Source organism: Heterodontus francisci, chromosome 15 (assembly GCF_036365525.1).
Source record: "Heterodontus francisci isolate sHetFra1 chromosome 15, sHetFra1.hap1, whole genome shotgun sequence".
Lineage (NCBI taxonomy): Eukaryota > Metazoa > Chordata > Chondrichthyes > Heterodontiformes > Heterodontidae > Heterodontus > Heterodontus francisci.
Genome location: NC_090385.1, coordinates 18,441,329 through 18,467,976, shown reverse-complemented (window position 1 = coordinate 18,467,976; position 26,648 = coordinate 18,441,329). Strand labels below are relative to the sequence as shown.

At 42.9% G+C, this 26,648-nt stretch overlaps 1 protein-coding gene across 2 annotated transcripts in view; it reads right to left on the bottom strand.

The window, feature by feature from the left end:
- Positions 1–1,211: 1,211 nt before the first annotated feature.
- Positions 1,212–26,648, bottom strand: part of si:rp71-46j2.7 (uncharacterized) — an 82,927-nt gene continuing 57,490 nt past the window's right edge. For both annotated transcript variants that reach the window (XM_068047181.1, XM_068047182.1), the window contains exons 13-16: positions 25,912–25,975; positions 12,914–13,095; positions 6,829–6,920; positions 1,212–4,545 (exon numbers count right to left, since the gene is read on the bottom strand). In XM_068047181.1, coding sequence (XP_067903282.1) covers positions 4,435–4,545; positions 6,829–6,920; positions 12,914–13,095; positions 25,912–25,975 — 449 coding nt within the window. In that variant the 3' untranslated portion in view covers positions 1,212–4,434. The remainder of the gene's footprint in view (positions 4,546–6,828; positions 6,921–12,913; positions 13,096–25,911; positions 25,976–26,648) is intronic.

The window sequence follows — 26,648 nt, the reverse complement described above, 5'->3', positions numbered from 1 at the left end:
TGGATGTGGCATTGCCAGCAAAGCCAATATTTATTGCCCATCCCTAGTTGCCATGAGAGTCAACCACGTTGGCATGCGTATGGAGTCCCGGCCAGATAAGGCTACCAAGGACATTGGGCTTTAAGCTTCGTTTTACTTCATTTAAAAAGTATACATATGAAAGTGAGCTATTGGCCTGAATTTTGCATTAAAAATAACAGTGAGGTTATCAGTACTCACCGTTGTTATGGAGTAACTCGGACAGCAACTTCTGGTGTCCGCACGTGCGGTGAAATCCATAGGTTGCTGTGCTTCGCTACACTGGTACCTTGCTAACAGACTCAACATTCACACACATGAAGGGTGTGAAGCCCTTCTAAACCCACTAAACATGCTAGAAAAAGTTGGGGTTTGTCCATTCAAGTGAAAGTGATTTTTTAAAAAATAGCCTTGTAAGACTTAATGGACTGCCAAACAACCTCTCTGGTGCTGAAAATGTATTTTTAAAAGTGTACCGTCTCATTGCTTCACATTTTAATTATTGTTGGAGATTTTTAAAAATGTCAATAATTTTTTTATCTTTGTTTCTTTTATCTCTCTCCCTTTATCTCATCTTGTTTTCTGTACACGATTCTATGTTGGATTAAACATTCTAAACTACACTTCCTGGTTTAGGCTCTGCCCTGCTCAGTTAAGAATTCTTCAACTGATTGGTTTAGGAAACATGTCATTGCTTGTCCAGTTCACACAGGTCTCAGGTCTGCTGTACCAAAAAGGCTCTCTAATCACAAGTTGCAGTGCAAAATCTCACAGAACGTCTGTGGGCAAGCATAAGTGTAATGAATGGTAAGCACTGATCATTCACCACTGACCACAATGTCCATGCCAATAGCTTTTGTTCCCTTTCTTGAGAAGCTTAGGGTTGGGACGTGCCGGTGTGGAGTGTCATAGGCCACAACAACATTCCAGTACCCCACCTAGCTGACCATTCCATATATAAGCCTGGACAGAGAGTACCAGTATCAGTAAGCTAGCAAATTATACAGACATTAAAGCCAAAACCTAAATTTTACTGGGTTTACTGAGACTTGTGTTTAATGACAACAGGCCTTTTCTTTTAAATGATACCACCACTCCAGTGCACAGTGAGATTAACTAGTAGGATACAGCGACAACTTATTTTTAAGTAATTCCTCTTCAATTAATCGAAATTAACATTTTCATCAAGAGTATGATTTGCAACAGTTTTTTGGTCATTTTATTTATATATTCGGTGGATGCAACAATGCAATAACCGAAAGATGACATTTATTATCCCTATATATCACGTTAAAAATTAATAACTCAGCACAAGTTAACAGTCACAAATTGAAAGAAAGAACTTGTATTTACATAGCACCTTTCATAACCTCAGCACATCCTCATGCACTTTACAGCCAGTTAATTACTTTTGAAGTGTAATGGCTATCATAGGAAAATGTGGCAGTCAATTTGTGCACAGCAATAAGGTTTAGTAAGCTGTTTTTAGTGTTGTTGGTTGAAGGATAATTATTGGTCAGTACACCTTCCCTATTCTTCTTCAAAAAGTGCCATGAGATCTTTTACATCCACCAAGAGAGCAGACAGGGCCTTGCTTCAACATCTCACCTGAAAGACAGCACCTCTGACACTGCAGCACTCCCTCAGTACTGCAGTTGTGTCAACATAGATTTATGTGCTCAAGTCTCTGGAGTGGGGTTTGAACCCACAGCCTTTGGACTCAGAGGCAAGAGACCTAACCAGTGAACCAAATTGAAATTTAAATTAGCTAGAAGAGACAGTGGGGGGCCCAGAAAATGCCTCTGGGAGAAGCCAGTCACGGGCCTCGTCGCCAGGAAGGCCCTGCCCCATATTACCGGTGGCAGCGAGGCCTTGTGGTGGTGCCCTCCCACCCCACCCACCCCTCAGTGACAGCACCATCATTTCCATATGTTAATTTATTAAAATCAAGGAATTATTACTTATCCTCGTCACGCCAGCCGTCCCGCTCCCATATTACAGCCGGTGGCCAGCACTCCTGCACCTTCTGATCTCTGACTGGAGATCCAATGCAGGACAGTGGTGAAGAGTGGGGAGCAGGTAAGTATTTCAGTGTTGTTGGGGGTGGGGGGTGGGGGAGGAGGGAAAAAAATTACCTGATTGGTTGAGGGGGTGATGGGAAGGGGTAAAGGTAAAAGTTTCTGAATTTTGGTGGGGTTGGGGGAAGGTCAGATACTCAAGGTAAGTATTTTAGGAGGGGTGGGGGGGCTGTTGGAAGAGAGGGGCCATAAAAATTTCTCCAATTATTGAATAGTTTAAAATGCACTGATTCTTTAAAAATTTACAGTGTCAGTAAGGGCTCTAAAGCCTGTAAAAATGGTGCTGGCGCCTACGCAGTGGCGCCAGACACTGTTGCCAGGGACGGAGCACCTGCCCCCTCCACGACATCAGTGGTGGGGGGAGGGAAGTCTGCCCTGGCAATTTAAATGAGCCGTATTCAGGCCAGTATGTTTGACAAATACTTCAAATCTCTTCTAAATGTCAATTCACTTGAAATACACCATTTCTACTAACTTAAACATGGAGCTCTTCATACATCATCTCTAGTGTTATGACCCTAAAGTTTTTTTTTCGGGAAGAATGCTTGGTGCCTTTAAGGCTGGAAAGGGAGCAGTACTGCTTTTAGGCAGCAAACTCCAAAGACTGAGTCAAAGAATGCATTCTTGTTGCCCAGGATACAGCCAGTCAGAGACTGAGAGTCATACAGTGCATTCTCGTTGCTCGGGATGCAACCATTCAGGACCAGAGATCGAAAGATACATTGTTACAATTTAATTTTGAACTGGCTTATTGTGGAAACAGACGGTTGTAACTCAGAGAAACAGAGACAGCTGTGTATTAGCACCTGAAAGGAGTACTGTCGGACCATTTAAACTGAAGGAAGAGAATTTAGTCTGTTTATTATTCTCTCAAAATTCTAAAAAGTCAAGCCAAAACAGAGATCACTGATAAATTAAACTGAAGGAAGGGAAGTTAGACTGTGACAATCTTTTATCCCTCAAAAATTCAAAAGCCAAATTGATCCAATAAAAAGTATTTGCAAGTTGTTAATTGTTGAAATTCATCGTTGGAGAAAAAGCAACAATTTCAACTTCTGAATTAGACTACGGACTGTTTTACTGTTGAGGAACCTTTTTTTTTTCCCCATCGGAGGGCTGTGAGGACTTCAAGCAACCTTGGACTATTCCACATCCGGCAGAAGCGTAAATCTGCAAGGACTCTAATTTTTTCTATTTTAAATGTTGTTTATATCTTAGTAGTGTTTAAGAATTTAGTTTTCCTAATTAAACAGTTAATTTGTTGATTTAAAGACACCTGGTTTGGTTAGCCTCATTCGGGGGTTAATAGATGGTACAATTTGGCTGGGTCTTTCTTTAATTTGGAAAGTTTAAAATGATATGTGAGGCAATCTGTTGAGGGACGGGATTGAATTAACAGTACATTTCTCCCACCACAATCAGAATCGTATATTTTGATTGGGGGCTTTGACTGGAGTGGTCGGTCGTACTACTAGGCATCAAGTATTATCCTCGAAATACATAATGAGAATTTAAAAAAATAATCAAGTGCTGTTGAGCATTAGGAATCTGTTAACAACAAAAACTTGCATTGATATAGTACCTTGAAAGTAGTAAAACATCCCAAGTGCTTTCAGGAGTGCAAGAATAGCATATTTTAAAAACAGGAAGCAAATCAATGGGAATTACATTCCATCCGAGGCACTGCAACATCTGACCAGACACGAGTCTCCAGGAAGAGATCATTTTCAATCCACCAAGCAATTCCACACAGAGCAAAAATCAGAGGCACACAGTATTCTCTATCTACATGGTGGAGATGAGTGGATGAGGCAAGTTCACTGCCTTGTCCTACTGCAATAACTGTGTAAACCCTTGTGTAAACACTAACTTTAAAGCATTTGTGGATAGTCTGCCAATGTCAGTGAAACAGGAGCAAGACGCAGGTAATCCTGAAATATAACAGACCTCTGAGATACAAGGTTCAACAATCAATATCTGGCAATGTCACAGAAGTCGTTTCATTGATGGTTAAGGTCTACAATAATCACTGCTGCTCCCACAAGCCGGAGATGAATTTCACCTTCTTCGTCATTTAGTGGTCAGATGGGGAGATGGGCCAGGGGGAAATTTCGCAGTCTGCAGACTAGCTTTCTTCTTATTATTACTAATTATTCATTCCTGGGATGTGGGCATTGCTGGCTATGCCACCATTTATTGCCCATCCCTAATCGCCCTCAAGAAGGTGGTGGCGAGCTGCCTTCTTGAACCGCTGCAGTTCACGTGCCAAGGACAGTCCTAATTTTTGCCATTGTTTATGAATATCATTTGATCAGGTGTTTTTCCAATTCCTTTGTTCTCATAATGGTTTATCGTTTAACTCATCAACATCCAAACAAGGCATTGTATCGGCGCTCCAAGAATCCTTTATCCCAGGGATGATTTCAAACAACAGAAACACCAGCACATTCTGCAGAAAAACACACAAAAAAAATCAGATTAACTTCCATCTTTACAGCAGAATAGTGTCATGCTAGGCCCCCACCTGCCAAGAATGAGGCACGTTGATTTTAAACTGTTACTGAAGTGAGGAAAGGACTTGTTAAACAGATCAGCCATGGCTGGAAAAGTCATTTGCATATTAATAGACCGTGTTTGGAAGGACAAAGCAGCCCTTCCCTGACATTCAACCCACAATGGGTTTTTGATCACCAGACGTTGAAGGTGGGGGAGCTCGCATTCCAGGTTGACTGCTAAGATGGCCGAATACACAAACAGACATGGTCAAACCAGCTAGTCACATGACTAACCTGCTGGGCAACCTGAGTTTTTAAAATTTGTACAAACAGTTTTGGGCAGAAAGCGGTTTGCTCCTGGACTGAGAAGATCTCTCCTGCCTGCTCCCATCTCTTTCGCACAAGCCTCTGAATCCACTGAAGACACATGAACCCCGAGAGAGAAAAGTCTCCTACAGCGAACAAGGTTTAAGTAGAATACTGGGCCCCAACAAAAAGCAAGATCTACCTACAATCAAGGACTCTACAGTGAGCTCAAAGAACCGTAATAAAAACTCTTCAAATATTGCCTCAAACTTTTCCACTTTATTTTTCTTCTGCTCTTTTCTGTCTCTATTTGCACGTGTATTGCGAATGCATGCTAGCGTAGGGCGCGTTGCGTATCCATAGGTATTAACCAAATTAGAGTTTAAGTTTAATAAATTTCAACTTTTCTTCTTTAAACCTAAGAAAGCCTGTTTGTGCAGGTTTCTTTGCCTTATAATTGGAAAGCGGTGAACAAGGATTCACCAAGGGGGAGCTAAAACCACGGTGTGTTTAAAATTAAACCCTGTTACAGTAAGACCGGTGAAGGCTGAAAGGCGACCTTAGAAATCTCTCTCACCTGGTCATAACAATAGAAATACAAAGGAATGAATGTCGCTTTATTTTATTGGAATGTCCTAATTAAAGCAAGTTAACGGAGACTGTTCCCCGAGACTGATCAATAGCACTTTTAATAAAGCAATTTTATAAGATTTGTTTTCAAGGAAATAAATGTTAGTGCGATGCTATAAATGAATCCATCTCGGGGAGCTGATAGCCGATGAAACCCAATAGTTAAACGAGAATCAACAGGGAGACAGCAGATTAACATAAAATAAACTTTCCTGGAATCTCAACTGAGTGAAAAAAAATTAAAGATAAAAATCTTCTCCTATTCGACAGATGGCTTCCTGTGGTTGGAACATTTGAGGGATAGGGTGAGGGTTGAGAACAGGATAGATATGTGGGGATCCAACAGTCTTTGGTTTCTCAACATTTTTATATGAACAAAAGAAATTTTAAATGTTCAATTCTGAAGACCATAACCAGTCCGCATTGTTACAGATAGCAGTCAGCCATTAATCTCCTGAGAGAAAGTTCTGTACAAGTACCTCCCAATCCACACAGGTAATCATGTTAAACTTAAGCAACACTCATCCATCCTTACACTCTACATTTCAGCTTTGGGCTACTGTGTTCCTTACAGTATTCCCAATCTCCTCCCCCACCTAAGCAGCACTTGTCGCTCCTTTCAACCTACATCACTCTTTATTTGAGCTATGTTGTAAAGGACTGAGAGATTGCTGAATTAATCTCTGCTTATACTTTACAATATTCCCCATATCACTGGGGTATTGATTTTCAATTCAAGATTGCAGCAGGTTTTTGAATGGAAAGAAAAAAAATGATCACAAAGGAGAATGCATTAGATGGTGTCATTTGAAGGAAGGGCGTGCATTCTTATGCACATTTCATGACGAAAATGTCTGAAAGCGCTTCACAGCCAATTCATTTATTACTTTAGAAATCTAATCATTGTTGACAAAATGCAGCAGCTAATTTGTACAAAGCAAGATCCGACAAACAGCAATGAGATAATAACCAGATAACCTGTTTAAGTGATGTTGGCTGAATGACAAACATTGGCCAGGGCACCAAGGAGAACGCTCCTGCATTTCTTTGAAACAGCACCTTAGCTACTTTTACATCCACCTGAGGGTTTCATCCAAAGGACGGCACCTTTGACAGTGCAGCACTCCTTCAGTGCCGCACTGAAGTGTCAGCCTAGAATTATTCTGTCTCTGGAGTAGGGCTTAAACCCTCAAATGAGCCACAGCGGAGAATCAAATTTTGTGTGGAATAACATTTTGAAACTGTCCAGTCAGAAACTGGTGTGTTTTAAAAGAAACTATAGAACATTTTGTGATACTTACATATACAAGTCTCTTATTGGTTTCTGCATCTTGAAATACGGTTAACAAAATTTGGACAATTTCCTTACCACATAAAAGAAAATGGTATATAGCTGAAATAAAACAAAACATGGTCAATTTCTACCCATTATTCTAAACTCAGTCAGAAAAAAGTCACAACTGCATCAAATTTTCATTTTGATTAAGATAATGCAGAATTAACTGAGCATTTTTTAAAAAAAAAAACACACTTTAGCAATGTGGTAGACCAAATAAGGCCATTCAACAAGACCATTTCTGAAAGAGAGAGAGAGAGAGAGAGACAGAGCACTAATAAGAAGAATAGTAAACAGATTGAGCCCACAGTAATGATCACTGTAAATTGAAAGAGTGGGCTGAATCTTAACCCCTAAAAAAATAGATTAGGTGAGATGCTAAAACTTTAAAAATCCCAAACCCGACCTCAAACTGCCTCCAACCCACCCACTTCTGGGTTTACGCAGGCGGGACATGGAGTGGGCAACCAACCCACTCCCAGGGAACTGGTTGGCCAATTAATTATTTTAATGAGACTGGTAGCCTCTGATTTAACCTGCTTTGCAGATGTAACCCTGGCTGGTGAGCTTGCCCAGGCCTGAGGAAACCCAGCAGCTGAAGGAAGGCAAAGACAGCTTCGGGGTCTAGGTAAATGCTTTCCTCTAGCCCCACAAGATCCCCACATAAATTCAATTCCCACCACCTCGGATCAGGGATCTTGAAATCCTCCTGTGTTGGTGTTATAATTCCAATGGAGACCACCAACAACTGAAAAGAATGGAATCCACTGACTAACCCCAATTTAGAAAACCATAAACCAAAATGGACAAAATTTCACTTATTAATTTTACTGTAACACTCAAACCAAAACTAACATAAATTAAATATGAACTAACAGTTAAATGCCACTTGATTTATATATCGTAAATGTTACACGTTAATTTGCAGAAGCAACGGAGGTAGTCTTTACAGGTCTTCAGAATAGTCTCATCAACAAGGTGGTGCTAAACAGTCCCAAGGTACAACAAAATCAGGATCTTCCTCAGGTATTTCTTCAAGTTCTGTCCTCCAGGATGAAAATACGGAAGTAATGAGGTTCCTTTGATAGTGAGCAATGGAATCTTCCTTTCAACCGTGCAGTCTTGTCACCTCTCGAACCACCTCGGCCTTGCCCACTACTGTCCTGAATGCATGGTATCACTGATACCTTTTCAGTCACCGAAGACAACTACTATAAGCCATTTACCAATGGTCAGCCCTCAGTCCAGCTTCTTTGCCAGCAGTCAAATTGTTTCAACCAGCTGATTTGTAATCTGATTCACTGGAAGCCCAGAAACATGCAGCTCTCAGTCTGTCTCTTTAAAACAATTCACTGTGGAGTCCTTCACAATTTCCTAAAAAATCATCTTTTTACAAACCACACACAGCCTTTTAGCTGGCTTAACACTCTGTTGAGTTTTTTTTGACAAAAGTGAAACTAAAACATCTAGTCATGTCCTGCTTGTTTGTTCTCAATCACAGGACTGTTTGTTTGTCTAACCTGGGCTTGATTCCCAGAATCGGGAAGCCTCCTAGCCTCAAATCAGGGACCACCTCAAAAACACAAGCACAAGCTGTAAAGAACTCAGTTTACACAGGAAGTCTCCATGAGTCAGGGATTGGACTCCCCCGCACCGCCACCCCCCCCCTCCCCATCCTCCCACTATCAGCAGCAGGTGACTTTTACCTGGGGTATGGCCCCCTCCAAGGTGCTCCCTGCCCAGCTGGAAGCCAATCCTGTCAATCAGGCTGACCTCTGGGTAGGAAATCTGTCAAAGCAGAACTACAGATGCTGCGGAGTCACAATCCGAACTTCCATGTTTCCTGAAGGAATCACACAAACTCCACCCACCCCACCACAAGTTACCCGCTCCCATCAGGATTTAGCCCAGTCTCTCTGACAATGATGCTTCACTTGAAATATTCAGGAATAATTTAACTCTCCAAGAATATTCTCTCTTCCAGATTTGTGTCACACAGTGCCATCTTCATCGTATTTTATGTAAATCCGTGATCTCAAAGGTGTCATAATAATGGGTAATTTTTTTGGGGGGGGGGTTGAGCTTGTGGTGGGGAGTGGTTGGGAATTTTGTCCGATGTTATAGAATATTCCTCTTCCACAGCATCCAATCCTCTCTGGTCGGGTAGGCCAACTGTACAGTAAAAGTTTCCTTCACACCGCCCTGACTAATGTGTCTCAGCTCCAATCTTCAGGAGAATGTAACCCTGACCATTCCAAATGAGACTGCAACTTCTGCACCCATTAATGACCAACACAGACCAGTCGGGCCGAATGGCCTGTTTCTGTGCTGTAAATGCACAGATGGTGTGGGCTCACAGCCCAGAACTAACTAGGAACTCATTACACTTTCAATCCCTTACAGTCAAGAGACTTCTGTCTAATTTGTCTGGGCTAGATTTGAACCGAGGCTGCAGAAGTGATAAGCCAGTGTTCTCTGCCATTTACTTCCCAGGATTAGTCGAATAAAAACATAGCAGCACTGAGACTTTTAATTACACCCATGCAGGCCATCCAGGCAACACATTAATTCCAGGTCCAAAAAGACAGGGAGGTGGTAAACTGATCAACCTTACAATAACTCACTGAAGAGCAGTTCTCAGCCTTCTGTCAATGCTCGACTGTCCCTATACCTTCAATTCTTCCTAGACAGAGAGAGCAATATGGAGAAGACTGAGGGAAGAATTTGAATCCTACCACTCAGCAACGCAACGGATCCATCTAACAATCAGGCGCCACTGTGCTGCGCCAATGATTTAAGAATTTTAACAGTTAAAATGAATCAGTTGTGCAGCTACACTAAAAACTGCTATAATAAAAACAGAAAATGCTGGAAATGCTCAGCAGGTCTGGCAGCATCTATAGAGAGAAGCAGAGTTAACGTTTCAGGTCTGTGACCATTCATCAGAACTAGAAGCTACTATTGGGACTGCACCAACGGTGTAGTAGGTTAAGTCAGCAAGCATGTGTCACGAATGTGCCATGCTGAGTTTTTCACTTCTTTGCTCTGGAATTGCTGCAAACAGAATGCGAGGGTGTAAAACCCAAGGTCACACAGCATATTGCTCTAGGGAAAAGCCATGAGTACAGAGAGCAAATAGGTTGCTTTCACAAAGTGTTATACTTAAGGAAAAATGCCTTAGGCAGTCCAAGATGCTAATTAGAGCATATCACCACAGATATCATGTTGCAAAACAACAATAACAACAACCACCTTTAAAGTTGCAAAACATTCCAAGCATCTCACAGGAGCGTTATCAAACAAATGTTGACACTGAGCCACATAAAGGGATATTAGGGCAGATAACCAAAAGCTTGGTCAAACAGGTAGGTATTAAGGAGCATCTAAAAGGAGGAAAGAGAACTAGAAATGTTTAGGGAGGGAATTCCAGAGCTTAGGGCCTCGTCCACTGAAGGCATGGCCACCAATGATGAAGCAAATAAAAATTGGGGCTGCACATGAGGCCAGAATTGGAGGAGTGCAGAGACCTGAGAGTTTTATATGGCTGGAGAAGGTTACAGAGATAATGAGGGGATGAGGTCATGGAATAATTTAAAAACAAGGATAAGAATTTTAAAATTGAGCCATTGTTTTGTGTGCTATCGGATATTGACTTTGCATTTAATATTGATAAAAGGAATGCGCAGATTCATGATTCAGCGTTCAATTTTTTTGCGGAATTGAAAGATATGTCCCATTTTTGTACGCCTGCATAGAACTCGAGATCCATTTTCTCAGTACAGCTGCATTCACTGTTCATACATTTTTACCCTAGCATTCAGAAAAAGCCCATTTTGAATTTGGCTGACAACATGGGGAAAAGCAAACAACTTCAGCAGAATGATTATGGAGTTGCGAAGGTGAAGAACACATAATCAGAGGCAAACTGTGTCTAATATTTCAGTCAATGGAGGGCAGTGTAGCACTTCCTCAGTATTGCATTGCAGTGTCAGCCTAGATAGTGATTCTAATGCAAAGGCAACTGGGGCAAGCTGACAGTTCTCTTATCCTTGATTGAAAACTGGAAAGACCTGCATTTATATAGAGTCTTTCATGAACTCAGGACATCATAAAGCACTTTGGAGCCAATGAAGTACTTTTTTTGAAGTGTAGTCACTGTTGCAATGTGGCAGGCAACTGGTGTACAGCAAACTCCCACAAACAGCAATAAAATAAATGACCACATAATCGGTTTCAGTGATGCTGGTTGAAGGGCAAATATTGGCCAGGACACCAGGAAGAATTCACCGCTCTTCTTCAAATTGTGCCATTGGATCTGTTATGTCCATCTGAGGGGACAAATGGGGTAGAATTTCTGTGGGGATTCCCCACTTTCCTTTGGTAACTTCAGTAGAAATCCTGGACTAACAGCGTAAATGGCCATATTTCCAGATTTACATTTAGGGCGAATTAATGAGAAACTGTGGGGAAATTACTAGTGATTCAATTTAAGCTGCTGAAGCTTAGAGTGTGAAGTATAATTTAAATGGCTAAGATTAAAAAATAGGGCTTTGTTATGGGGAAAAATCTGATCTGATCGATTGCAGAATATCACGGCCTCCAGAGAAAAGAAGTTAGAAGTAGGCCCTAGGCAGCTTTGCACTAGGACAGCCTTTCCAAACTAAATGATAATCCTCTCTAATCAGAGGAACAAGTCACCATATGGCGACGTGGTTATTCCAGGTGGATGAAGTCTGTCCACTTTACTGGACTGTCTGCAATCAATGGAGACCAATGTATAGAAAAAGGATTAGGATGTGAGCTTCCAAGTCATTGGGGCTATATTACATGTAGTCATTAATTGCTGCTTATATGGGCAACTGCAGGTCCAACTTCCAACTGCTCTTCTCTGGAGGCCGTGACATTCTACAATCCATCAGATCTGAGCTTTCCCGTTACAATACAGCACTTCACCACTTAAATTGCTGCTTTTATAGGTAAGTTAAGTGCCGCCCTAGTGCCCTTGACATGCAGATCTTGAAGCTAGTGGCAACCTGGTGAAAATTTGATAGATAGGTTTGAGAGGTGTTGTGGGACATGATATTCCCTAGACAGTAAAACCAATTAGATGGACTGCAATGATCTTTTCTGGTCAGACACATGCTCACCTTCTTCCAGGAATGGCAATTTTACTTGCTACCTCTGATGGAAATTACTCGTGGTTTCAAATATAATCAGTATGCACTAACAACACTTGGTATGCATCTGACTGTGGCTGCTTTGATCTCTCAGCCTGTCGGTACAAGCCAGTGATTCAATTTTGCAACTGCTGTTATTGACCCCTTCCCCCGACATTGAAAGCTCCCTGGCAGGTTTGTAAAGTTGCAGCAATGATTCAATTTCCAACACTAATAAATCAGCCCCGCAGTATAAAGAGACAATTTTGATCAAATGGAAACTGGCCCATATTCTGATCGTGTCCTTGGTGCATGAAGCAAGAATTACTGACTCGAAGACCAGTGATCTTATATTGACTCTCTTCAATGCTTATTGTTTAAATAATGTATCCAGCTCCTAACGTTCAGAAGGAAAGTGACAAATAATCAGATTAAGAAAAGCTGTAGCTTTTTTTTTTGCATTCAATCATAGGATCATATGAAAATGACATGCAGGAAAAGGCCAGCTGGTCCATCAAGATTGCTCCACACTCATGATGGCTGCAGCCTAATGAGTAGACACTATCTACTCCATCTCACTTCAGCGGGCTGTGTCATTGCCTGGAAGAGGTAAAAAAAACACACTGAAATATCTCAGGCCAATACAGGAATAAATATCTTGGAAAATTCCTCTTCAACTCACCCTCCCCAGTTGTTCAAAACCAGTCCAAGAGATCACATTAACCAGAAATAACAAGAGGATATAATGTTGTGATTTGATTGAACATGAAGATTGGTTGAGTCTTGGGAGAAAGTCATGGGCCTGCTTGCTTGGCCAAGGAAGAGGTGCAGTATGGGAAGAGGAGAGGAGGGGCAAAGAAAAAAAAAATAAACGTCTGGATCACAAACCTTTACCTGCAACTTTTTCCTGTAGTAACTCTTCAGCTCTTTCTTTAGCAAAGGCTTTTTCTTTGTTTGATCTTTCAGGAGGTGGTTCTGCAGGTTTCCCATTGGGCCACAAAGTCTCCCTTAGACAGTCTATGTACACAGTCATCTGTTCTTTACTGAAGAACTGGTCTAGTTTTTTCTGAAGGCGTCTATGAAAGAAATATAATTCGATGCTTCAAACAATAACTCACCCACAAGGAGTTAGAGATAAAAGAATACATCACCACTATAGTTCAATCAACGAAAGAATCATAGGGCCGTATTTTGTTCTGGCAACAGGGGTCCTGGCGGCGAGTCAGAAGGTAGGGGGGTGGGGTGCAGACCCTGCCGCAGCCCTCCATCAGACCCCTGAAGCCATTTCACAAGTTTCTACTTCCAGACCCTCATATCCTTTCTAAAGTGTGGTGACCAGAACTGGACGCAATACACTAGTTGAGGGCTAACCAGAGCTTTACAAAGGTTTGGCATAACCTCCCTGCTTTTGTACTCTATACCGCTGTTTATGAAGTCCAAGATCCCACATGCTTTACTAACCACTCTTTCAGTATGTCCTGCCACCTTCAAAGATCAATGCCCATGCACCCCCAGATCCCTCTATTCCTGCACACTCTTTAAACTGTGCCATTAAGTCGACATTACAGATACATTGGGCAGGATTTTCCCTGTGGGCCACTGAACTCTGCCTTCAGGCTCAAATGGGGGTTAGAAGACTGCGTGTTGTGGGAAAGAGTCGATGTGATTTCCCTGGAGCAGTCAATTAATGGCCAGAGGGCAGGTTTGCCATCCAATTAGGGACAGTGGGTGTGCTCTCAAAACTGGAGGGCCAATCAGAGGCTTTCCAGCTTGAAAGCAGCAACAGGCTGTAACAGAAAGTATGGGAGGGAGCGCATCAAAATGGACATGCCCTCGCTCCAACATTTTTAAAGTTTAAATAAAATATGGCTTTTGCAGGCAGGCCACCACTGTGGAGTGGGTGTGGGGGGGAAATCCCCTCGACATGGCGGCCTGCAGCTGCTACACCCAGGCAGGCCCCTATTCCACTCCAGGAAAATGGCCTGATGGCATGTTGGAGCTGGGGAACTGGCACCCAGGCTGGCGGGACTATTTTTAAGCTCCTAAATGCCTCCGTTTTTTTAAAAATTTGTTTTTGTGGGATGTGGGCATCTCTGGCTAGGTCAGCATTTACTGCTCATCCCTAATTGCCCTTGCTAGGCCATTTCAGAGGCCATTTTTTTTTTTTAAAGAGTCAACCACATTGCTGTGAGTCTGGCATCACATGTAGGCCAGACCAGGTAAGGATGGCAGATTTCCTTCCCTAAAGGATATTAGCAAACCAGATGGGTTTTTACAACATTCAACAATGGTTTCATGGTCATCATTAGACTAGTTTTTCAATTCCAGATTTATTAATTGAATTCAAGTTTCAACATCTGCCATGGTGGGATTGAACCCATGTCCCCAGAGCATTAACCTAGGTGCTGGATTACTAGTCCAGTGACATTACCACTACGCCACCGCCTCCCCTAAATTCCAGGCCCTGGCCGGGGCTGAACATCCAGTCTGTTGTGTATAGCACATCATTTCAGTTTTCCTAAACAAACAGGAGTTTGCACACTTTGAACATTTTAGTTAACTTTTCCCTCAACATGTAATTTTATTTAGGATACAGAGTTTTAATTAGCTATATTTTGAAAGCCTTCAATTAGCTTCCACTAATTATGGAATAGTTAATTTTGTACAACTAGTATAACTATCATCATCAAACCTAGCATTCACTGTTAAAATGCACCACCCACAATTAGAGTTTTATTTGTTTAATTCAAGAACCCTCCAAAATTAATTTCCGACTTGTATTTAAAGCTACATAACAGAAGTGGGTTTTGTAAACTAAACATGCAGGTTTTTATTTTTATTTTTACTTTGAACTAAGTGAAAATATTAAGCTTGATTATTTCAGATTTTTGTTGTGAAGAAATTGACAAGAATACTAAAGTTATGTTAGAATGCCACATTTAATTAAATATAGACCACGAAAACTAGAGTAGAATTTCAATTTCACTGTTCCAACCTCTATTCCAGTTATTGGAACACTGAATTCAAATCATCAATTTCATTTTATCGTACAATCTACTTCCACCGTGAAATTGCATTTGATAATAGAATTAAATAGTTGTATTGTATTTTGAAGTCAGACACCTTTTTTGCATTTTCGAAGAACGTTTTCATTTTATCCGCCTGCAAGGTATGTGGAGAATGAGTTAGTGAATGGCCTTTTGATATTCCTTTCTCCTTCTGTTAGGAAGCCTCCTGTGACTGACAGTGGACACACAATATTTGCAAGCACAGTCCTTACGGGCCATAATTTGCTGTCAAAATAACAGTGAGGCTAATGGCACTCGCTGTTATTTATGTGCAAATGCTACAGTAACTTCAGGCATAGGCAGATGTGCAGTTAAACGGAGAAGTCCAAAAGTTGGTGGCCATGATGCAATATTCCACCATTAGCTTTGAGAAAACAGCATCTCGCTGTCTGCCTCCCCATTGAGGTCCATTAAGCGATATGAAGTTACTGTATTTGTGCAAACGAAACTCATCGCAGAAAGTTACAGCTGGTCTGAAGTGATGCAAATAGCCTGTCTCGGAGCTTTTTAAGGGCCAAGTGTATTTATTATGCCTGGATTAGCTGTCAGAAATTCTTCTAATGAGGTGCTAAATGCTGATTACTGCCAATGAACCTCCTGAAAATTAACGATTACAAGCGTGGAGACTCATTCCTTTAGGTTTCAATTATTAGAGATTTTAAAAATGTAAAATTTTAAATTAAAAAAAAAAATTAAAACCTTTTCTGTTTCCCTTCTCATTCTTTCTTTCCCTCTCTCTATTTCTCTTCTGTACCTGATATGACATTGAATTCACCCACTCTAATTTACATTTCCTACTCAGTCCCTGCAGTTAATTTCACAATCTTACAATCTGACTGATTAAAGAGACAGCTACTTGCCCTGTTCACTCAGGTCTCAGATTTCCTGTTTCCCTCACTGTGACAATATCAGCGAGCACTTGCAGCAACTTGCAGCATAAAATATCATTGCAACTAGACAGGCAAGGGGAAAATGTAACTAATGGCAGATGCTGTTCATTGCCCTGCTACAGCAAATTATGGCCCTATATCTGGCACTACACATTGGAGCTTTGACACAGTGGGGGGAATTTTATGCTCTCTCCCGCGGCGGGTTTGGAGGTGGGGACAGCATATAATCAGGTGGGATGGTGGCGTGGGCGGAGGTCCCCGCCACCACCAAAATTAAGTCCGGGGTGGGGAGGCCTGTGAACGGCCTTCTCGCTCCTCCAACAATTGAGGCCCTTAATTGGGCAATTAGAGCCCAATTGGGCCTCATCTCACTGCCACTGCAATTAGTCGATTGGCGGGCGGCCCCATCACCAGTTGGGAAGCATGGCTTCAGGGGGGCGGGTCCCTTGTTAAAAGGCACTTACTTAGTGCCTGAATGAGGGACTCAGAATCAGGAAGCGGGGTACCTACTGACAGCCACACCCCTGCCCTTTCTGCAGACCCCCCCCAACACACCCCCCCCCCCCTCCACCCCGCCCTGACCTACCTGTGGCCTGGGTCCAGTGCTGCTCCTGGGCCTCAGGTGGGTGATCCACTGGCAGCAGCCACTGCCTTTGCGGTGGCACTGCTCAGTTAAAGAGCTGCCAACCTCTGATTGGCTGGCAGCTCTGAGGGCAGGACTTCCATCGCCGGGGTGCTTGATCCCGTGGAAGGCCCGCTGCTGCCCAGTTAAATGCCTAATTGGCATTTGATTCAGCAGGCCTCCCACAGAAGATGTCACACGGGGTTCTCGGCATTGCTTTTGGCAGATGCCGAAACCCCCATTGCCCAAATAAAATACCAGCCAGTGAGTCACTGAGTCAGAAAACATAGAGGCCCACTAAGACGCTAGATTTTACATAGAATGTACAGCACAGTAACAGGCCATTCGGCCCACCTAGTCCATGCAGATGTTTATGCTCCACATGCATCTCTTCCCAGCCCTCTTCATCTAACCCTATCAGTTATACTTGGGCTCACCCTTAGCGCCAGTTATAATGTAGCTCATCATTGCTACTGGCTATAATGTGGCTTTCTCTCAATACCAGCTCAGTAGGTGGAAAGTCTAGCCTGAATTAATCTTAGACATTCTCCACCATCCACTCCCTCCTCCCCCTAGTTAAAAGAGAACCCAAAGTAGTGCCACTGATGAGGAATGGTAAACTTGGTGAAGCAAATAAATTACTCAACAATTAATGGAAAGTAGGGATAAGCTGTTTTCAAGTTAAGACTACTCTGTGCACCAGAACTCAGTGAACGAGGGGACTGTATTTTCAATCCAGGGTTAGGACCCGATGGCTGGATTATTTCTGGGTCCCGACCCCACACTGCCATCAGTTTCAGTGACATGACGTGATTTTGAAAGGGAAAGGCCACGGAAGCTTATTCAGTGCCCCTGGCACAGGGAGGTGGTGGCAACTAATTCTGGATGGCACTATTAAAATGCAGTCATTACTGGGCTTGCCGTTGCCTGGAGGAATGGAGCAGGCAGGAAGGCAGGGGGCTCGCTGACTCACGGTCCACAAAAGTGCCCAAACGCTCACTCCTCAAGCCGCTCTGCTCAAGCAATGGCAACTTTGTGCCACTGCATCAGCACCTCAGTATGAGAAATCTTGTATAAAAAAGGATAGTCAATCAGCAGCCACAGTTAATAACTGCTCCCCAACTGTGCCATAACATATCCCAGACCATTTGTTATTCCCATTATTACTTTTGAAAATTTGATTCTGTCCCTCTCCAGCCTGTTAACAAGCTCATCAATGAGTTTTGGATACTGTTGGGGGAGATAGCTTCTCAGGGGAATGCAGCAAGAGCCAAGTCTGTGGCACCATGGGTGGCTCAGCTGCACCGGAGGGCAGGAAAAAAAAAAGAGTTGTGGATAGTGATAGGAAATTCTATCATAAGGGGTACAGATAGGCATTTCTGTGGCTGCAAACTTGACTCCAGGATGTTATGTTGCCTCTCTGGTGCTAGGGTAAAGGATATCACGGAGCAGCTGCAGGACATTCTGAAGGGGAGGATGAACAGTCAGAGGTCGTGGTACACACTGGTACCAACGACATAGTTGGAAAGAGGGATGAGGTCCTGCAACAAGAATTTAGGGAGCTAGGTAGCAGATTAAAAAGCAGGACCTCAAAGGTTGTAATCTCTGGATTACTCACGGTGCCATATGCTAGTGAGTATAGGAATAGGAGGATAGAGCAGATGAATGCGTGGCTGAAGAGATGGTGCAGGAGGCAGGGCTTTAGTTTTCTGGATCACTGGGTCTGTTTCTGGTGAAGGTGGGATCTGTACAAGTTGGACGGGTTGCAGCTGAACCGGAACGGGACCAACATCCTTGCTGGGAGGTTTGCTTGTGCTGTTGGTGGGGGGTTTAAATTAATTTGGCAGGGGGATGGGATACAGAGTGGAGGTACAGTAGGGGGTGAGGCATAACCAAATATAGAAGAGAAACTGAGTCAGTCTGGAAGGCAGAGCAAATATAGATCTTTAAGGCACAAGCGAATAATGCAAGGCTGGATTGCACATATTTTATCACAAGGAGTCTTACTAGTAAGGCAGATGAATTGAGGGCATTGATTAAAACATGGGAATATGATATTATTGCTATCACAGAGACATGGTTCAGGGAGGGGCAGGACTGGCAGCTCAATATTCCAGGGTACAGAATCTTCAGGCGAGACAGGGGAGGGTGTAAAAGAAGAGGTGGCATTGCACTGTTGATCGAGGAGTCAATTACTGCAGTAAGGAGGATGATATCTTAGAAGGTTCCTCAAATGAGGCCATATGGCTAGAACTTAAAAACAAAAAGGGGACAATCACTTTGCTGGGAGTGTACTACAGGCCTCCAAAAAAACAGTCAGGGAGAGATAGAGGAGCAGATGTGTAGCAAATCTCAGAGAGGTGTAAAAAAAATAATTGGATAATAATAGTAGGGGATTTCAACTTCCCCAATATCAACTGGGATCGTCTTAGTGCAAAAAGCTTAAAGGGGGCAGAATTCTTAAAATGCATACAGGAGAGCTTTTTGAGCCAGTACGTAGAAAGTCCTAGGAGAGAAGGGGCAGTACTGGACCTAATCCTAGGGAATGAAGCCAGACAAGTGGTAGAAGTGTCAGTGGGGGAGCATTTCGGGGATAGTAACCATAACTCTAAGATTTAAGGTAGATATGGAAAAGGACAAAGAGGGACCAGAAATAAAAGTACTGAATTGGGGGAAGGCCGATTTCAATATGATAAAAAAGGATCTGGCCAAAGTGGACTGGTAGCAGCTACTTATAGTAAAGTCCACATCAGACCAGTGGGAGTCATTCAAAAAGGAAAGAGAGAGAGAGTTCAGGGCCAACATGTTACTGTAAAGGTGAAGGGTAGGACCAACAAGTCCAGGGAACCCTGAATGTCAAGGGATAAAGAGGATTGGATAAGGGGAAAAAAAAGGAGGCTTATGGCAGATTCAAAGCTCTGAAAACAGCGGAGGCCCTAGAGGAGTATAGAAAGTGTAGGGGGGTACTTAAAAAAGTAATTAGGAGAGCGAAGAGGGGACACTGGCAGGCAAGATAAAGGAAAATCCCAAGGCATTTTATAATTATATTAAGGGCAAGAGGATAAACCAGGGAAACAGTAGGGCCCATTAGGGACCAAAGTGGCAATATGTGTGTGGAGCCAGAGGACATAGGTGAAGTTTTAAATGATTACTTTTCATCTGTGTTCACTATGGAGTAGGATGATGTAGATGCAGAGATCAGGGAGGGGGACTGTGATATACTTGAACAAATTAGCATTGAAAGGGAGGAAGTATTAGCTGTTTTAGCAGGCTTAAAAGTGGATAAATCTCCAGGCCCAGATGAGATGTATCCCAGGCTGTTATATGAGGCAAGGGAGGAGATTGCAGGGGCTCTGACATAAATTTTCAAATCCTCTCTGGCCACAGGAGAGGTACCAGAGGACTGGAGGACAGCGAATGTGGTAACATTATTCATGAAGGGTAGCAGGGATAAACCAGGTAATTACAGGCCAGTGAGTCTAACATCAGTGGTAGGGAAACTACTAGAAAAAATTCTGAGGGACAGGATTAATCTCCACTTGGGGAGGCAGAGATTAATCAGGGATAGTCAGCATGGCTTTGTCAGGGGGAGATTGTATCTATCAAATTTGATTGAAATTTTTCGAGGAGGTGAATAGATGTGTAGATGAGGGCAAAGCAGTTGATGTAGTCTACATGGACTTCAGTAAGGCTTTTGATAAGGTCCCGTATGGGAGATTGGTTAAGAAGGTAAGAGCCCATGGGATCCAGGGCAATGTGGAAAATTGGACCCAAAACTGGCTTAGTGGTAGGAGGCAGAGGGTGATGGTCGAGGGTTGTTTTTGCGAGTGGAAGCCTGTGACCAGTGGTGTACCGCAGGGATCGGTGCTGGGACCCTTGCTGTTTGTAGCGTACATTAATGATTTAGACGTGAATATAGGAGGTATGATAAGTAAGTTTGCAGATGATGAAAATTGGTGATGTTGTAAATAGTGAGGAGGAAAGCCTTAGATTACAGGACAATATAGTTGGGCTGGTAAGATGGACGGAGCAGTGGCAAATGGAATTTAATCCTGAGAAATTTGAGGTGATGCATTAAAACATAAGAACATAGGAACTAGGAGCAAGAGTAGGCAATTCAGCTCCTCGAGCCTGCTCCGCCATTCAATACGATCATGGCTGATCTCATCTTGGCCTCAACTCCACTTTACTGCCTGTTCTCCATAACCCTTCAACCCTTTACTAATTAAAAATCTGTCTATCTCCTCCTTAAATTTACTCAATGTCCCGGCATCCACCGCACTCTGGGGTAGTGAATTCCACAGACTCACAACCCTTTGAGAGAAGTGATTTCTCCTCATCTCTGTTTTAAATCTGCTACCCCTTATCTAAAACTATGATTTCTTGTTCTAGATTACCCCACCAGAGGAAACATCCTCTCTATGTCTACTTTGTCAACCCCCTTAATCATCTTATATACCTCAATTAGATTTCCTCTCATTCTTCTAAACTCTAGAGAGTAAAGGCATAAGCTGCTCAATCTCTCTTCATAAGACAAACCCCTCATCACTGGAATCAATCTAGCAAACCTCCAACTGCCTCCAATGCAACTACCATCCCTCCTCAAGTAAGGGGACCAAAACTGTATACAATAGGCCAGGTGCGGTCTCACTAATGCCTTGTACAGTTGTAGCAACACATCCCTACTTTTATACTCTATTCCTTTAGCAATAAAGGCCAAAATTCCATTTGCCTTCCTTATTACCTGCTGTACCTGCATACTAGTTTTCTGCGATTCATGCACAAGGACACCCAGATCCCTCTGCACTGACGCACTCTGAAGTTTCTCTCCATTTAGATAATAATTTGCCTTTCTATTCTTCTGACCAAAATGGATAACCTCACACTTATCCACGTTAAACTCCATCTGCCAAATTTTGGCCCATTCACCTAACCTATCCATATCCATTTGTAAATTTCTTATTTCTTTATTGCAACTTACTATCCCACCTATTTTAGTGTCATCTGCAAATATGGCTATAGTACCTTCTATCCCTGCATCCAAGTCATTAATATAGATTGTAAATAGTTGGGGCCCGAGGACCGAACCCTGTGACACCCCACTAGTTACAACTTGCCAGCCAGAAAAAGACCCATTTATCCCGACTCTCTGTTTTCTGTTGGTTAGCCAATCCTCCAAGCTAATAAATTGCCCCTAACCCCATGTGATCTTACCTTGTGTATTAACCTTTTGTGTGGCACCTTATCAAATGCTTTCTGGAAGTCCAGATATACTACATCTACAGGATCCCCATTATCTACTTTACTTGTTACATCTTCAAAGAACTCCAGCAAATTAGTCAAACATGATTTACCCTTCATAAAACCATGCTGACTCTGATGGATTGCGTTTTGACTTTCTAAATATCCTGTTATTTTTGGAGGACTAACAAGGCAAGGGATGGTAGGACCTTAGGAAGTACAGAGGGTCAGAGGGACCTTGGTGTACTTGTCCATAGATCACTGAAGGCAGCAGCACAGGTAGATAAGGTGGTTAGGATGGCATATGGGATATTTGCCTTTATTAGCCGAGGCATAGAATGTAAGAGCAGGGAGGTTATGATGGAGATGTGGCCACTAGTTAGGCCACAGCTGAAGTACTGTGCACAGTTCTGGTCACCACACTATAGGAAGGATGTGATTGCACTGGAAAGGGTACAGAGGAGATTCACCAGAATGTTCTGAAGAAGGGCCACTGATGCTGCCAGACATGCTGAGTATTTCCAGCATTTCTTGTTTTTATTTCAGATTTCCAGCATCTGCAGTATTTTGCTTTTATTCACCAGAATGTTGCCTGGACTGGAGCATTTCAGCTATGAAGAGAGACTGGATAGGCTAGGGTTGTTTTCCTTAGAGTAGAGAAGGCTGAGGGGGGACCTGATTGAGGTATACAAAATTATGAGGGGCATTGATAGATTAGAAACAAAGAAACTTTTTCCCTTAGCAGAGGTGTCAATAACCAGGGGGTATATTAGAATTAGAATATTACAGCGCAGTACAGGCCCTTCGGCCCTCGATGTTGCGCCGATCATCTGACCTACACTATTCCATTTACATCCATATGTCTATCCAATGACCACTTAAATGCCCTTAAAGTTGGCGAGTCTACTACTGTTGCAGGCAGGGCGTTCCACGCCCCTACTACTCTCTGCGTAAAGAAACTACCTCTGATATCTGTCCTATATCTTTCACCCCTCAACTTAAAGCTATGTCCCCTCGTGTTTGCCATCCTCATCCGAGGAAAAAGACTCTCACTATCCACCCTATCTAACCGTCTGATTATCTTGTATGTCTCTATTAAGTCACCTCTCCTCCTCCTTCTCTCTAACGAAAACAACCCCAAGTCCCTCAGCCTTTCCTCGTAAGACCTTCCTTCCATACCAGGCAACATCCTAGTAAATCTCCTCTGCACCCTTTCCAAAGCTTCCACATCCTTCCTATAATGTGGTGACCAGAACTGCACGCAATACTCAAGGTGCGGCCTCACCAGAGTTTTGTACAGCTGCATCATGACCTCGTGGCTCCGAAACTCGATCCCCCTACTAATAAAAGCTAACACACCATATGCCTTCTTAACAGCCCTATTAACCTGGGTAGCAACTTTCAGGGATTTATGTACCTGGATACCAAGATCTCTCTGCTCATCTACACTACCAAGAATCTTCCCATTAGCCCAGTACTCTGCATAGCTGTTACTCCTTCCAAAGTGAATCACCTCACACTTCTCCGCATTAAACTCCATTTGCCATCTCTCAGCCCAGCTCTGCAGCCTATCTATGTCCCTCTGTACCCTACAACACCCTTCGACACTATCCACAACTCCACCGACCTTCGTGTCATCCGCAAATTTACTAACCCACCCTTCTACACCCTCATCCAGGTCGTTTATAAAAATGACAAACAGCAGTGGCCCCAAAACAGAACCTTGCGGTACACCACTAGTAACTAAACTCCAGGATGAACATTTGCCATCAACCACCACCCTCTGTCTTCTTTCAGCTAGCCAATTTCTGATCCAAAGCTCTAAATCACCTTCAACCCCATACTTCCGTATTTTCTGCAATAGCCTACCGTGGGGAACCTTATCAAACACCTTACTGAAATCCATATACACCACATCCACGGCTTTACCCTCATCCACCTGTTTGGTCACCTTCTCGAAAAACTCAATAAGGTTTGTGAGGCACGACCTACCTTTCACAAAACCGTGCTGACTATCGCAAATGAACTTATTCTTTTCAAGATGATTATAAATCCTGTCTCTTATAACCTTTTCCAACATTTTACCCACAACCGAAGTAAGGCTCACAGGTCTATAATTACCAGGGCTGTCTCTACTCCCCTTCTTGAACAAGGGGACAACATTTGCTATCCTCCAGTCCTCCGGCACTACTCCTGTCGACAATGACGACATAAAGATCAACAACAACGGCTCTGCAATCTCCTCCCTGGCTTCCCAGAGAATCCTAGGATAAATCCCATCTGGCCCAGGGGACTTATCTATTTTCACTCTTTCCAAAATTGCTAACACCTCCTCCTTGTGAATCTCAATCCCATCTAGCCTAGTAGGCTGTATCTCAGTAATCTCCTCGGCAACATTTTCTTTTTCTACTGTAAATACTGACGAAAAATATTCATTTAACGCTTCCCCTATCTCCTCTGATTCCGCACACAACTTCCCACTACTATCCTTGATTGGCCCTGTTCTAACTCTTATCATTCTTTTATTCCTGATATACCTATAGAAAGCCTTAGGGTTTTCTTTGATCCTATCCGCCAATGACTTCTCGTGTCCTCTCCTTGCTCTTCTTAGCCCTCCCTTTAGATCCTTCCTGGCTAGCTTGTAACTCTCAAGCGCCCTAACTGAGCCTTCACGTCTCATCCTAACATAAGCCGCCCTCTTCCTCTTGACAAGCGCTTCAACTTCTTGAGTAAACCACGGCTCCCTCGCTCGACAACTTCCTCCCTGCCTGACAGGTACATACTTATCAAGGACACGCATTAGCTGCTCCTTGAATAAGCTCCACATTTCGATTGTTCCCATCCCCTGCAGTTTCCTTCCCCATCCTACACATCCTAAATCTTGCCTAATCGCGTCATAATTTCCTTTCCCCCAGCTATAATTCTTGCCCTGCGGTATATACCTGTCCCTGCCCATCGCTAAGGTAAACCTAACCGAATTGTGATCACTATCGCCAAAGTGCTCACCTACATCTAAATCGAACACCTGGCCGGGTTCATTACCCAGTACCAAATCCAATGTGGCCTCGCCCCTGGTTGGCCTGTCCACATACTGTGTCAGAAAACCCTCCTGCACACACTGGACAAAAACAGACCCATCTAAAGTACTCGAACTATAGTATTTCCAGTCAATATTTGGAAAGTTAAAGTCCCCCATAACCACTACCCTGTTACTCTCGCTCCTGTCGAGAATCATCTTCGCTATCCTTTCCTCTACATCTCTGGAACTATTCGGAGGTCTATAGAAAACTCCCAACAGGGTGACCTCTCCTCTCCTGTTTCTAACCTCGGCCCATACTACCTCAGTAGACGAGTCCTCAAACGTCCTTTCTGCCGCTGTAATACTTTCCTTGATTAACAATGCCACACCCCCCCCTCTTTTACCCTCTTCTCTGTTCTTACTGAAACATCTAAATCCCGGAACCTGCAACATCCATTCCTGCCCCTGCTCTACCCATGTCTCTGAAATGGCCACAACATCAGGATCCCAGGTACCAACCATAGATTTAAGGTAAGGAGCAGGAGGTTTAGAGGAGATGTGAGGAAAATCTTTTTCATCCAGAGGGTGGTTGGAATCTGAAGGGGTGGTAGAGGCAGGAACCTCACAACATTTAAGAAGTATTTAGATGAGCACTTGAAACGCCATAGCATACAAGGCTATGGGCCAAGTGCTGAAAATGGGATTAGAATAGATAGGTGCTTGATGGCCGGCACAGACACGATGCGCCAAAGGGCCCGTTTCTGTGCTGTAAAATTCTATGACTTTACAGCAAGTTAATTGGAGGTATGCTGGTTGTTAGCTCCCTTTGGCACCTGGCCCTCCCTTTAAAAATCCCAGTGTGTCACGGAAACATAAGACTGACATGCCATCCAAGTGCGCTACTTTCTTTGCACCCCCACACCCAACCTCATCCCCACAGGCGATCGAATATCCAGTCCTAGGCGTCTGCATTGAGATATTTTGTTTGAATCAGTATTATTTAGAATATTCTGTTGGTCAACTTTTCAATACATTAATTGTAAACTACTTACGTCTTTATGAATGGCAGGATACATTTTGCTAGTTGTAGATATATTTTGTTGGAACTGAAGCACTCTGCAACAAAAAGATACACTTATCACTAAATGACTGAGGATTAACTTCATGCAACATCACAAATAGGCTGATGTATTAAGTACAGTTATTTATAGAATTGTATAACACAGAAGGAGGCCATTTGGCCCAGTGAGTGGTGCTAGCTCTTTGAAAAAGCTATCAAATTAGTCACTCCCCCACACCTGTTCCTATCTTCCTATGTTTCTATTTGCTTAAAACCTATTACATTTCTGGCCTCTGCCAGTTCTGATGAAGGGTCACTGACCTGTAACGTTAACTCTGCTTCTCTCTCCACAGATGCTGCCAGACCTGCTGATTATTTCCAGCATTACTTGTTTTTATTACAGGATTTTCTGCTAGGGTTAGATGAAGTAGGGTGGGAGGAGGTTCATGTGGATCCCCAATATGTAATGTAAAACATGCCATAGCAGAGCATCAAAATGCAACATGATCGAAGATGTTAATTGTATATTAATTGAGTGTTTAATTGTATTCAGAGAGTGGGCATTAACTGGGATTCACTTGTGCTCCTATAAGTAGGAGCAGACTGAAACAGTGGTCGTTAGGTTTGGTGGTGCACACGTATACTGTGTGGCTTTGTAAATAAAAACTTATAAGTGTGTAAAGTCTAGGCACCAGTTCTATCTTTCACCACCTGGCTATCTGAAATGTA